Here is a 12,921-nt window from a genome sequence, read left to right as displayed (position 1 = left end):
CCAGTCTGCTCCAGGTATACAATTCTTGAACAGGTTTGTATTTTATTTCTTCTTATGTACTTCCCAATCAATTCCAAAACTTCCTTCCTGCTTAGGCCCCACCCCCACTTTTCTAAACTGGTCAGTCCATTTGCTAAATGCTGCTCTTTTTCATATGGGATTACTGTAGATCGTCCTTGAGAAACAATTAACACCACAAGAACCTTTTATGTGTTTCTGAAGTGTTGAGTAGGGTATTTGATATTTAGCACTGGCCTGATGTAATTGTACAAATTCCTCTTTGTATATCATCAATTGCACTGGAAAACTGTTCTTTTGTGTAGGAAGTAGCACAGTTAGTCTTCCTCTGGTAGTTCCTAACAATTTTGGCACTTTATGTTTCACAGATAAAACTTGGCCTACCACACTAAGTCACAAATCTGAAATAAAACAATGGGGTAGATAAGTTATAAAAGATTAGGTTTACTCGTATGGAAACTAATTTTCTAAGAGAAATACATTCTAACCTTGCTGATGAGCCCTCAGTAGTCCAACCTCTCAATACACTGGCACACATGTGAAAAGACAACACAGAAATGAATTATCATACTCAACATTCTTGTCGGTCAAACAATGCTTGACATACTGTACTGTAATTGAAATTGTGACATTCTTTACAGTTCTGTGTCATATTTTATAAAAGGAAACGTGGTTTAAAAATATAATAGACTTAAATAAAAAATATATACATCACACAAACTCAGTAGGCCTACAAATCCAGGACATCAGGTATTCTGGTATCCATATGTACAGGAAGGCCAGTTTACTTGATCTAGTGTGATAGCAAAAACAAGGTTACAGCTTAAATAAATAAATCTGTTCCGGTAAGTTTGTTTGGGGCAAGTGTAACCGCCCCCCTGGTTACACTTGGTGCACATGGGAAAGAGTTGGGGTAAGTGTCACCATGCCCGGCATATCAAGAGCTTTATCAGCAGAGTAAAACGAATCTCATATTTGAAATTATCATGCAAAAGTTAGTTTGTAACCAAAAAATTGTGCAGTTATCTTTAAAACTGCAAAAATGACAGACCACCAAATTCTGAGCATGTCACTCAGAGTGAAAATGTAGACAATTCAAGTCCAAAAATTAATTACCAATTTATGTAAGATTTGACAACTTATGATTAAATATAACAAAGAAAGGAGCAAATTAACATGTGTGATAAGTCAGAGGTAAAAATACAGCTCCTTTAAGGCACCATAAGCCGTGGTTACACTAACCTCATGGTTACACTTCACCCTACATTAAATTCCCCACTTAAGTGGGTGTTTTATTAATTTTTCTCCAGTGCCAGATTTGCAGTTCCGTATAAACAATCAGATCTTCATTAGTTTTGACTCTGCTACAAAAAAGCCAATCTGATGAAGCTTAACATTAATATCTGAAAAATATTATAAATTTTCAATTGCTTTTCATCAGCTGGACACAAGCATCAATGTGTTATTAACTTTACATATATCTGCCAGTTCAGAGAGTGTTTTTATTAAACTCAGTTCCACCATCACACAACAGTACCATCTGAAATTCCGTTTACTATCGTTCCTCCTGTTTTTACTCTAGGCAGTCATGAGACTTTGGTTTATTAGCTGTTAAATGTAACAATAATTATCAATGAGATTTTGAAATTAGTGCTTTGTCAAATACGACAGCTGCGATCACTTAAATGTAACGAAATTCTCTTGTTACGATATAAGAGGTAGTTTCAAATGTTCACATTCATGTTACATCAAAGGGATTATATTTCCACACGAATTGCGATTTTGGTGCTTACAAAGTCTGTACAAAGTAAATGATTCTTCCAGTCAATATTGTGAGATACATTCATTACAAAGACTGTAACAAGATTGTGCTGAAAATGATTATCACATCACAGGTAGTTGTCATTAACACAGTTTACATTTACTTGACGGGCAGTAACATGAAATTCGTGCAGACAACCACAATAGCGTAAAAATGAAAATCGTACCAGAAGAAAAAAAACCTCTCGATAATTCAATTCAGGCTTCGGAGTTAACGAATTCGTATCGGGAGAACTGTACGATATCTGTTTGGGATTCAATATGTTTCTCCAAAATTGAGGAGTCGAATCGACAAATCAAATTACTTTTGAAACAGGCATAGAACGACGAGCTGATTCAACACTAAAGAGTTCCACAAACGAGAGCTTTGTATTTTATATTCTGCTAATAAGACAAACCGAAATGCAAAACTGTTTCGTCCAATACTCATATCACAATTGGCTCAGTGTTACAAAATGTTTACACTTATTTGAAACTTCTTGAACTGTAGTATACATTCAAAATTTTGACCTCTCAGCTGCGTACAGCGGCCGCTGATTATTTACGTTGTTACATCTGAGATATTTGGTAAGCAGCACAAAAATAAAAGGCTTTTTTCGAAGAATTGAAACACTTCTTGCAGGACTGTAATAACGAAGTCAAAAACACACAATTAACCATGGACATTCCCTGAAGTATACATCCCTGAACACCACTTGCAACGAGGAATCAGAGACGGCGATTCCGCAGAGGCTTAATATAAACTATAGCTCCTACGTACGTTTTGAAAGTAGCTTGGTGGGGACCTGCCATTCGTGTAAACTGCAGAATTAAAATTTAATTATTACATGTCACTAACACTACATGTGACACAAAACTGAATCTTCCCGCGAAAAAATTAACTTCCCTGTTCAAAGATGTTTCACATTTGAACTCCCGAATTTTCCACAAGAATGTGTATTCAATGTTAGCGCCAGCGAACAGGTCTTGCTTGTTCTTTATAGTCGAAGGACGCATCCCACATTTGCAGGACTTCATTCAAAGCACCATAAAAATTGAAAGTTTAGAGAGCTAGAGGTGGTGTATTTGTCGCAGTACAGGAAAAACTCGCAAATAACAGAGTCACAAATGCAAGTTACATGCGGAAATGATTACGATTGTTCTTCAGCCACTGACGTCAATGGAGGAGATTTTAATCATCCAACATCCGGCAGGAATAAGAAGGGTCAATGCACACGCCTCTGAAAGGCAACCAGTTGGTGATTTGGATTGGCACATTTTTATATCCTCTTTTGAAATACTTGGCTGAACAACAGACAAGAAATGTTCGAATTTTTCATATGACATTTTCAGCATGTTTTTAACCTGACCAAGTCCCCTACACTTTAAGGCAATTCACACTGGCCCTGACGTCACGTCACTGTCACGACAGGGTATTTTCACACTATCTGTCACGTCACGCCACATCAATTCGCTTAGCTGTTTACCGAATGGTGAAACTGATGTGCATTAATTCACCCTCTCCACAAAAATACGTGCAAAAACCGATCCAAATAATTACAGAGGAATTACACTGCTCCCTGTAATCTACAAAATTCTTTCAAAGTCTCTGTTCAACAGTCTATAAGAACAAGCAGACCAGTTAATAAGGGGAGTAACAGGCAGAGTTTCGCAAAGATCGATCTTGCATCGAACAGATATGTAACTTAAAAACAATTTTGCAAATGAGAAGATGTAGAAATACTGTGGTAACTTTTGTCGATTTGAAAAAGGCTTACGATTCAATAGAGAGACAAACATTATTCCACACTTTAGAGGAGTTCAGGATTGACAGGAAAACAAGGTCACTTCTTCAATAGGCATTAACAGATACAACCTCCAAAGTTTAACTCATTGGTGAAACATCAGAAGCATTTCATACTCATACTGGTGTTCGTCAAGGAGATGGAATGTCCCCCCTCCAATTTAACATGGTTCTGGAAAAAAAATTGTGAGGACATGGGAAAATGAAATAATAGGAATTCAGCTTGGGATTAAAAAAGAGCAGAGAATCAGGGTGAAATGTCTGGCTTTCGCGGACGATCATGCCATTCTAACGAACAATAGAGAGGAAGCCACACTTTCATTGGAAAAACTACACGAAATCTCACAGAAAACTGGGCTACAAATCTCCTATGAGAAAACACAGTGTATAGAAAACAAACCTGTAGATAATCTCCCCATTACTACCCAGCATGGGAAAGTGGCACAAGTTGCCCCCTTCAAATATCTGGGAGAGATAATCCAGCTATCAGGACTGAACCCAATAGCCAATAAAGACAGAATCTCCAGATTACAAAAAGCGTATAAGCTCACTTTGAATCACTATAATAAGAAATCTGTTTCTGTCAATGCGAAACTAAGGCATTACAACACAGTAGTCCTACCATAGGCACTTTATGCTGTAGAAACTACAGTGATTCATGGTCATACGAAAATCAGAGAGATTGAAAAGCAGGAAAGAAAAATTCTGAGGAAAATAAATGGACCAGTGCTTCAGGAAGAAATTTGGATGAAGAGGCCAACTAGAGAGATTTGCAAAGACATAGAAACAATAATAGACACCATTAGAAAGATAAGGATGAAATTTTATGGACACTTCAGCACGATGAGTAAAAGCAGGCTCACAAGGCAAATCTTTGCGATAGTAAACAAAAGCAGAAACAACGCAAAGTGGATCACTGAAACAGAACAAGACGTTAAAGAACTGGGGATCACACAGGACAACATAAACAATAGAGAACAGTTTAGAAACATCATAAAGAAACACACACTTGAACAAGATCACATGGAGAACAGAACGGGAAAAAGATGGTTGGCAGAACACAAGAGAGAACACAGTGAACATATGAAGAGAATTTGGGAAGAACGAAGAAAGAAGAAGAAATCATGACTACTCAAGTTCAATCGCTTAAAAGGGAATAATCGAAAATAATAATAATAAAACAACCATTAAAAGAAACAAAAGCAGAAAATCCACTATTATAACATAAGTGTGCGGCGAAAATTGGTTACATTTCAACTATAGCAAACGACAACACAATCAAAACTTTCCCCCAAGAAACCTTGACTTGACGTGACAGTCTGCTGATGGCCTGTATGAATGATGACATTTGAAATGCATTGTGGAATGTTTTCAAATAATGTGACGTGACATGATATGACACCCAATGTGAAATGACCTTTAGCAGAAAAATTTATAAAACACGAACACATTTTGAACATTGTTGTGCATTTATGTGGGAAAGAAAATCTAATTTGAAAGTAGAAAACCGGCTGCTACAGCGACAATCCTAGAATCAGTTTGGGGTTTTTAAATGAGCATATAAAGAGAAGCATACAAAGTAAATCCATAGCCATAATGTAAAGGAACACTACTAAAACTGGCTTAGCTGTTGGAAATTAATAAACAGCTTTAAGGATTGTAAGAAAAACCAACTACTGATGTTACCATAAATTATAAAGAGAGTATTGCCAAATGCCAATATCAGATCGCAAACATTTTTAATGAGTACTAATAACAGTATACTAGTAACAGTAAGTAACGCAGCAAAATTGATCTCGTGATGTGAATAATTCTCACAACACTCACTACTTATATGTTTCGTTTATACATCTTGTCACAGCGACAACACTCCCACACTGCTCCAGACGATTAATAAATATATACCATCTGATGATGAATCGCTAGGCGGTTCGAAACCGGTAATGGAATAACGCAAACTGAAAAACGAAATAAAAGTCGACTTGTTGCAGTAATTTCAGGAACAATTTATTCGTCACAGTCGCATAATGGATAAAAGTTTTACTTTTCTTCTGTTCAAAAATTCATCAATGACCATTCCAACAATCTTTAGTGTAGATATAAGGCTATCCCACTCAAATGAAGCATACGTTGGCCCCATCTAACACCAAAGAAATAAAATATTAGTTCACTAAAAAAATATAAAAGCAGCAGGCATGATGGACTGTCTACTAACACATCAAAAAAGTGTACCGACAACATATCTGATGCCGTGGCAGCAGCAGTAAATGATGTAACTGCATGAGGTAGTTTCTCAGACAGTGTAAAGGTAGCATAAGTAAATCCAATTTGCAAGAGAGGTGTTAAATTTAAAACCGAAAATTACCACTACATCTTAGCCTTACCTGCACTTTCTAAGGTAGTAGGGAAAGTTAGGCTAATGTCATTCCTGAGTCAACACAATCTCATATTTATAAATCAGAATGGCTTTATGAAAAACAGGTCACCCTCAGTAGCAACACCACAATTAATAATTGAAGTAATATTTGCCATAGAAAATAAAAATTATGTTACTAGAGTGTTGGCTGTTTAGGTTTTTATGTTGGTAACGCCACGTAGCGCTCTGTATGAAGATCACTGACTGTGCTATGTGCGGTCTGTGGCTAGTTGGCGTTGTTGGAATATTCGATATTGTAGTGTTGGGCAGTTGGACATAAACAGCGCGAAGTGATGGGCAGTTGGAGGTGAGCCAACAGCAGTGGTGGATGCGGAGAGAGAGATGCCAAAGTTTTGAGAGGTTACTACAAGCTGACGATCTAGACGTCTGTCCGCCAGAGAAAGGAAATTTGTAAGGATGGATGTCATGAATTGATAGATATATATATATGATGACTTTTGAATACTATTAAGGTAAGTACATTGTTTGTTCTCTATCAAAATCTTTCATTTGCTAACTATGCAAATCAGTAGTTAGTGCCTTCAGTAAGAATCTTATATTTAGCTGGCAGTAGTGGCGCTCGCTGTATTGCAGTAGTTCGAGTAACGAAGATTTTTGTGAGGTAAGTGATACATGAAAGGTAAAGGTTATTGTTAGTCAGAGCCATTCTTTTGTAGGGATTATTGAAAGTCAGACTGCGTTGTGCTAAAAATATTGTGTGTCAGTTTAGTGGTGATCAGAATAAGTATAGAGAAAACTACTTGAGTACGTTGAGTTTTACTCAACTGTTTGAAAATGAAGTAACGTAGAAGTTTACCAGCATAGTCATTCATAATTTTTCCAAGGGTAAGTTTCATATGTGGACCCTTAGCCGAGGATACCTCATTGGAATCTTCCGATATTTTCTTGTAGTTTGAGTAATTAGTGTAGTTATTGTTTGTTGCTAGCGCATAATTGTAGAGAAAATGTCCATTGTCGTTGTAGTTTTTCATTATTGTACTGTAAAATAGTTGTGGCATGCATGTAGATCTGCACCAAGTATTCGCAGGCGCGCTTGCAATTAAGTAGATATTATTTTCAGTGCTATTTTAATGTGTTTTCTTATTTTGCTCATCAAATTGCACTTTTCTGTGTTATCGTGAGAAATACGTTATAATTATGGCATGTTAAAAATGTGACACTACGCTCCAAAGTAAATTGAGAAATGATAGTGACGACGAGCATAGTTTATCAGCTCCACTGTGTAATGTATTAACTGACATTCAAAGTAGTAATTTGGTAATTGTGCATAGGGAAATGGACCAGGCGGCATATAATGGTGTAGCCAGTGAAACAATTAGTGAACAGGGAAGCATTGTCGATCGATCGGTTGGCAACAGATAGCCTCAGGAATCCGAAATGACAGGACAAAATTTTGCAAATACTGTAGATTCAGGTTTTGCGTCCTCACCTTTTTCTCAATTAAGTCAAGACACATTTTCTGCTTTTCAAAATACGAATACTCCTGGTGCAAATGCACTGCCGATAGGTACAAAGGAACAAGTTCCAGACACTAATAGCTTGTTATTGCAGATAATGCTACAGCATCAGAAGTTAGACATAATGGAACAAAATCAAAAACAATCACATCAACAAATGGAACAAAGTCAGGAACGAACACAGCAACAGCTACAAAGGTTAGACACAGTGGAACAAAATGTTCAAAAGTTAAACACAACGCTTAAACAAACATGTGAAGATTTAAGAAACGAGTTACCTAAAATCGAATCGAAATGTCAAAAAGTCTGTAATGGCGTAAAACACAAATTTGTGAGCATTTTCAACCTATTTTTTCGCAGCATGAAAATGCAGACTCACGAAGCAGCCATAAAAGAACTGCAAACCATTGTTCATGAAAATCACAACTTGCGGGCTAAAATTGACTCAGTTGCATCTACCGATTCGGTTACGCAACTTGCAAAAACTCAGGAAAACTTAAAGGACACAGTAGATACTCTGAAGCTTGGTTCAGAAAGACACACGGAGGAAACCAGTTCGTTATCAGAGAAAGTAGTCGAACTTTCGCATCAGCGAAGGTAGATGATAATCTGAATGACACAAGACCAGTCGTCTTTAATGACACAGAAGAATATGAACAAATTAGGAAATTCAAACAAAATCAGAATCAAATTAATACGCAACACAAAAGATAGATCCGGGAAGTACAAGATCAGCTGGCACAAGTAATACAAGAATTACGTATTTCAGAGGACACTCGAGCTCCAATGTGGGAAGAGGGTCTTTGAAGTACAGAAAAGCCACAAAATAATAACAGAGGGCGTTTCGGAAATTATTAAAGAAATTGGGAAGGCGCACCGAATATTGAGATGGAACCGCCGACACGTTGTAACAATGACCGATATGCGACTCGCCGTCATGATGACTTTGACTATAAGCTATTCATTACTACATGTAAATTCAAAACATTTAAGAATTCCAACAACCACATTCATCCACAAGCATGGCTTCCTTAATTCTCTCATTGTTTTCGTCCAACTGGTCATTAGAGCACAGATTAGAATTTATGTGTGGCTACTTAGAGAATGAACCAGCTATAAGAATGTGATCGGTCATTCAGGATTGTCACAGTGAAGGAGAATTTTATCATGCCTTCCTCTCAGCATAGTGGTCTCAAGCTACTCAAGATCGCATAATGATGAAGCATTTTCAACAGTCTGAATTTTCGAGTCCAGTAAAATATTTGAAGAGATGTTGCACAAAAATCAAACCCATACAGCCCCTCAAAACTCATCCACATTTTCTTAATCAAGTTGCCTGAACATTTGAGACATTATTTTGGTGGGACGTTCATTTCCCTTCACAGGAATTGCAGACATATTTTTTTAAAACGGTTTGGTAACTTGCTTGGTTGAGTAGGTTATCGTGATGTATCACTCTAGTGTTAAGATGTTGACATAGGTATTAGACATTTCCTATCTTTACTGTACTTCGTCATGTTTAAGTATAATTTATTGCATTGGCTGCTGCTGTTTGTCAGGCATAGTCTTACTGAATTTTACTTTGTATTACTCTGTTAAGCCAGTTTTACTACTGATTTGTTTTTCTTGTTGCTGCACATTGCCTTATATTAGTTGTAATGTTGCATTTGCTTTGCTAATTTAGATATACTGCTGCTTACTTTGCCAATTTGCATTTTTTTGTCATTGCTGTTTGTGTTAATTGTTTTGTGCTGCTGCAGTGCCTCGTTCTCTAGTATATATGTCTGAGCTCAGTAGATTTAAGTTAGCTTAAGAGGAGGTAGGCTATATAAGAGAATGAGTTGTGATGAATTTGAATAAGTGCATTGAAAGCTATAAGAAAAAGATTTGGCCAAACAAGTAGTGTACAATGAAGAATATTTAATTTGAAAGAGGATATGAACAAAAAAGTAGGGTTTAGGGACAACAGGTTTAGGTAGGATTTTCTTCGAAACTAATCATGAGGTAAGATAATGGAAAATAAATAATGAGGTAAGAAATATGTTAACATGTAAATACAGAAAGCATGCTTAGAAAGGATTTTTTTGTGGGAACAAATGTTGAAATAAGAGGACACATCTGTGGAATGAAGTTTTGGGTTGGACTGCAGTACCAAATGTTATACTGAAAACAAACCCTGTCTTTTCATTTTGCATTATTCCGCTATGTGTTTGTGTATCCTTGTATATTTGTGTTCTTCCTGTCTTTATGTGTTTGTCTGATAAGAGTTATGTTGTAGAATTTTTCTGATACTAAGCTACATTCACTATGATGAGAAATACTGTAATCCTCAAATATTTTGGAAAAATGTTTAGATATTATTTACTCTGTCATGTTTTCCTTTAATTGATCATATGTCAAATTAATGTTTGAATGTTCTCATTTATTTGCTTATCTTATAATTCCTGTAACACTGATGTAAATGCGTATTTCTATTCTTTTGTAAGACCTGTATTACTACTAATGTTATCTGTATTATTATGTTTTTTAACAATGTATTTTGTACCTTTGTAACTGTATTCTCATGGCATAAATTTGTAATTGTATAGACACCAGTTCTTAAAATTAAGTTTCATTCCACTGCACACGTTTCTTTTGGTCATAGTATATGCACAACATGTGAGAAGTTAAAAAAAGGGACTGTTAGTGCTTGCAAGTGTGTTGATGATTCAGCAAGAGACTGGTTAACAGCACTGTTGGTTCTAAGGACATTCCAAAACGTTTGTGAGTGCACAAGTGGTGGTTTATGGACTTGCTATATTATGTGCAAGACTCTTTGATGGTGATTGTGCAGCTACACAGTCGCAACAGATGGCTGCTGGCCAGCACTACAAGGACTACAGTGGGTCTGAACCTTTGATGAACCACCAATACCATCACCTCTACAAGGACTACATTAGGTGTACACCTTTGATGGCCCACCAATACCATAATCTCTACAAGGACTACAGTGGGTCTGCACCTGTGGTGGCCCACCAATACCATTATCTCTACAAGAAATACTGTGTCGCCAGCTCTGTGATGACCTACCTACCAATATTCTTCAAAACTTCGACTGACTCTGCTGTGGGTTTGCTCTGTTGCAGCTCATTACCTGTCTGTATGTCAAGAGTTAGCACTGTCTTTCTGTTGGGAGGACAATACTACTTCTTCAAGACTGTATGGAAATCCACTACTTCCATGTGCATTTTCTTTTACTGCTCAGACTTTGTGCTACTGTGATGAATGATCAGGACTGTCTTTATGGACTGTGAGAACAATTTTTGCTTTTGACCAACAGTGTAGCAGTAAGCATGTGCATCTGTTATCTTTGTTATTGTAATTACGAAAAACTTTTCAAATCGGTATTGTCCACTGCCCAAAACAATCTCTAAAAAATTTTGTGTGTAACAGGGACCGCTATGTAAGTAGGCTGTTTGCTATGTAAGTAGGCTGTTTAGGTTTTTATGTTGGTAACGCTATGTAGTTCTCTATATGAAAATCACTGACAGTGCTGTGTGCAGTCTGTGGCTGGTTTGCATTGTTGGAATATTTGCTATGGTAGTGTTGGGCAGTTGGATGTGAACAGCACGTCGCATTGTGCAGTTGGAGGTGAGCTGCTAGCAGTGGTGGATGTGGGGAGAGAGATGGCAGAATTTTGAGAGCGGACGATCTGGACGTGTTTCCACCATAAATTTGTAATATTGTATATCACGAACTGATGTATATATGATGAGTTTTGAATATTATTAAGATAAATACATTGTTTGTTCCCTATCAAAATCTTTAATTTGCTAACTATGCCTATCAGTAGTTAGTGCCTTCAGCAGTTAGAATCTTTTACTTAGCTGGCAGTATTGGCGCTCGCTGTATTGCAGTAGTTCCAGTAACGAAGATTTTTTTGTGAGGTAAGTGATTCATGAAAGGTATAGGTTATTGTTAGTCAGAGCCATTCTTTTGTAGGGATTATTGAAAGATTGTGTTGCACTAAAAATATTGTGTGTCAGTTTAGTTATGATCAGAATAAGTAAAGAGAAAACTGTTTGAGTACGTTGAGGTTTGCTCAGCCGTTTGAAAATCAAATAATGTAGAACTTTACCAGCACAGTCATTCATAATTTTACTAAGGGAAGTTTCAGTGTTACCTGAACTAGAAAAAACTTTTGTTTGTGTCAACATCACAACATTGCTCGACAAGCAGAGAAACCTGGACATTAGAGGGACTGGCTATGAGTTAATAAAATCGTATATGAGCAACGGAAAACAATTTGGTTTTAAAACAAACAGTGGATCTTCTAAATCCAAAATTACAAATATCAGGTATGGAGTGCTTCACGGTTCCATTTTGGAACCCCTTCTTCTTTTGATTTACGTTAATGTCCTGTAGTGTTGTTGTCCCAATCCTAAAAAAAATGTTGTACACAGATGACACATCACTCATGTGGAAACAAAGAGCTTATGATAGTTTCGAGGTACAGCGCAACACTGTAACCAGTGATACAGTCAAGTATTGCAACGAAAGCCGTCTAAATGTAAATTCTTCAAAGACTGTAATAATGGTATTTGACACCAGGAAACAAATAGAATTTGGTATGAAATTATCCACAGCAAATGACGTTGTAACAAAGGAAAAGTAGACAAAATTCTTGGGAATCACAAACCTCAGATGCGAAATTCATAAACGATTCCTTAGCCTGTATGTTATCAAAGACCATATTTACCTTAAACAAGACTAACAGATATTGTAATGGATATGTGTGACTAAAAACTGCTTATCATTCATTGGTTCAAATGGCTCTGAGCAATTTAGAACTTAACATCTGAGGTCATCAGTCCCCTAGAACTTAGAACTACTTAAACGTAACCAACCTAAGGACCTCACACACATCCATGCCCAAGGCAGGATTCGTACCTGCGACCCTAGCAGTCGTGCAGTTCTGGACTGAAGGGGCCAGAACCACTTGGCCACCATGACTTGCTATCATTCATTATTCTCAACCAAGTTAAAATATGTGTTAGAAATATGGGGTGCAACAACACATAGCAACTTAATCACATTGTTAACAGTATAGATAAAAGTTATCAGAATTATTTGTAGCTCAAATCCAGAGAATCCTGTCAGAATTTGTTTCCAAAATTTGCTGTACTTAGTACTTTAGGTGTATGTACACTAAAAGTAATATAGCTTTGTAAACAATAAATCAAAAATTTAACTGTGACCTACATTAGTATGATACAAGACAAAAATTCATAAGGCCATGTAAATAGCTACAGAACAGTTTTATATAAGCTGGGCTGATGCTAGCTAATGTCCTACTTACTATCAAACTAAAAGACGAACTAAAAAGAATTTTAAATGGAAATTTCATTCCCTAGATGGGAATTTTT

General features: G+C 36.7%; 1 protein-coding gene across 2 annotated transcripts in view; it reads right to left on the bottom strand.

Annotated features, from left to right (window-relative positions):
- The window catches only part of LOC126175484 (uncharacterized), an 81,496-nt gene extending 78,775 nt beyond the window's left edge, over positions 1-2,721 (bottom strand). The window contains exons 1-2 of one of the 2 annotated variants that reach the window (XM_049922302.1): positions 2,600-2,707; positions 1,261-1,421 (exon numbers count right to left, since the gene is read on the bottom strand). In XM_049922302.1, coding sequence (XP_049778259.1) covers positions 1,261-1,265 — 5 coding nt within the window. In that variant the 5' untranslated portion in view covers positions 1,266-1,421; positions 2,600-2,707. Of the gene's footprint in view, positions 1-1,260; positions 1,422-2,599 lie in introns of both variants that reach the window. The other variant, XM_049922301.1, reaches the window with a different exon arrangement.
- Between the last annotated feature and the right edge of the window lie 10,200 nt (positions 2,722-12,921).

This window comes from Schistocerca cancellata, chromosome 3, assembly GCF_023864275.1.
Source record: "Schistocerca cancellata isolate TAMUIC-IGC-003103 chromosome 3, iqSchCanc2.1, whole genome shotgun sequence".
In the NCBI taxonomy this organism is placed as follows: domain Eukaryota; kingdom Metazoa; phylum Arthropoda; class Insecta; order Orthoptera; family Acrididae; genus Schistocerca; species Schistocerca cancellata.
Note: the sequence above shows the minus strand (reverse complement) of the source record. Positions and strands in the feature narration are given on the sequence as shown.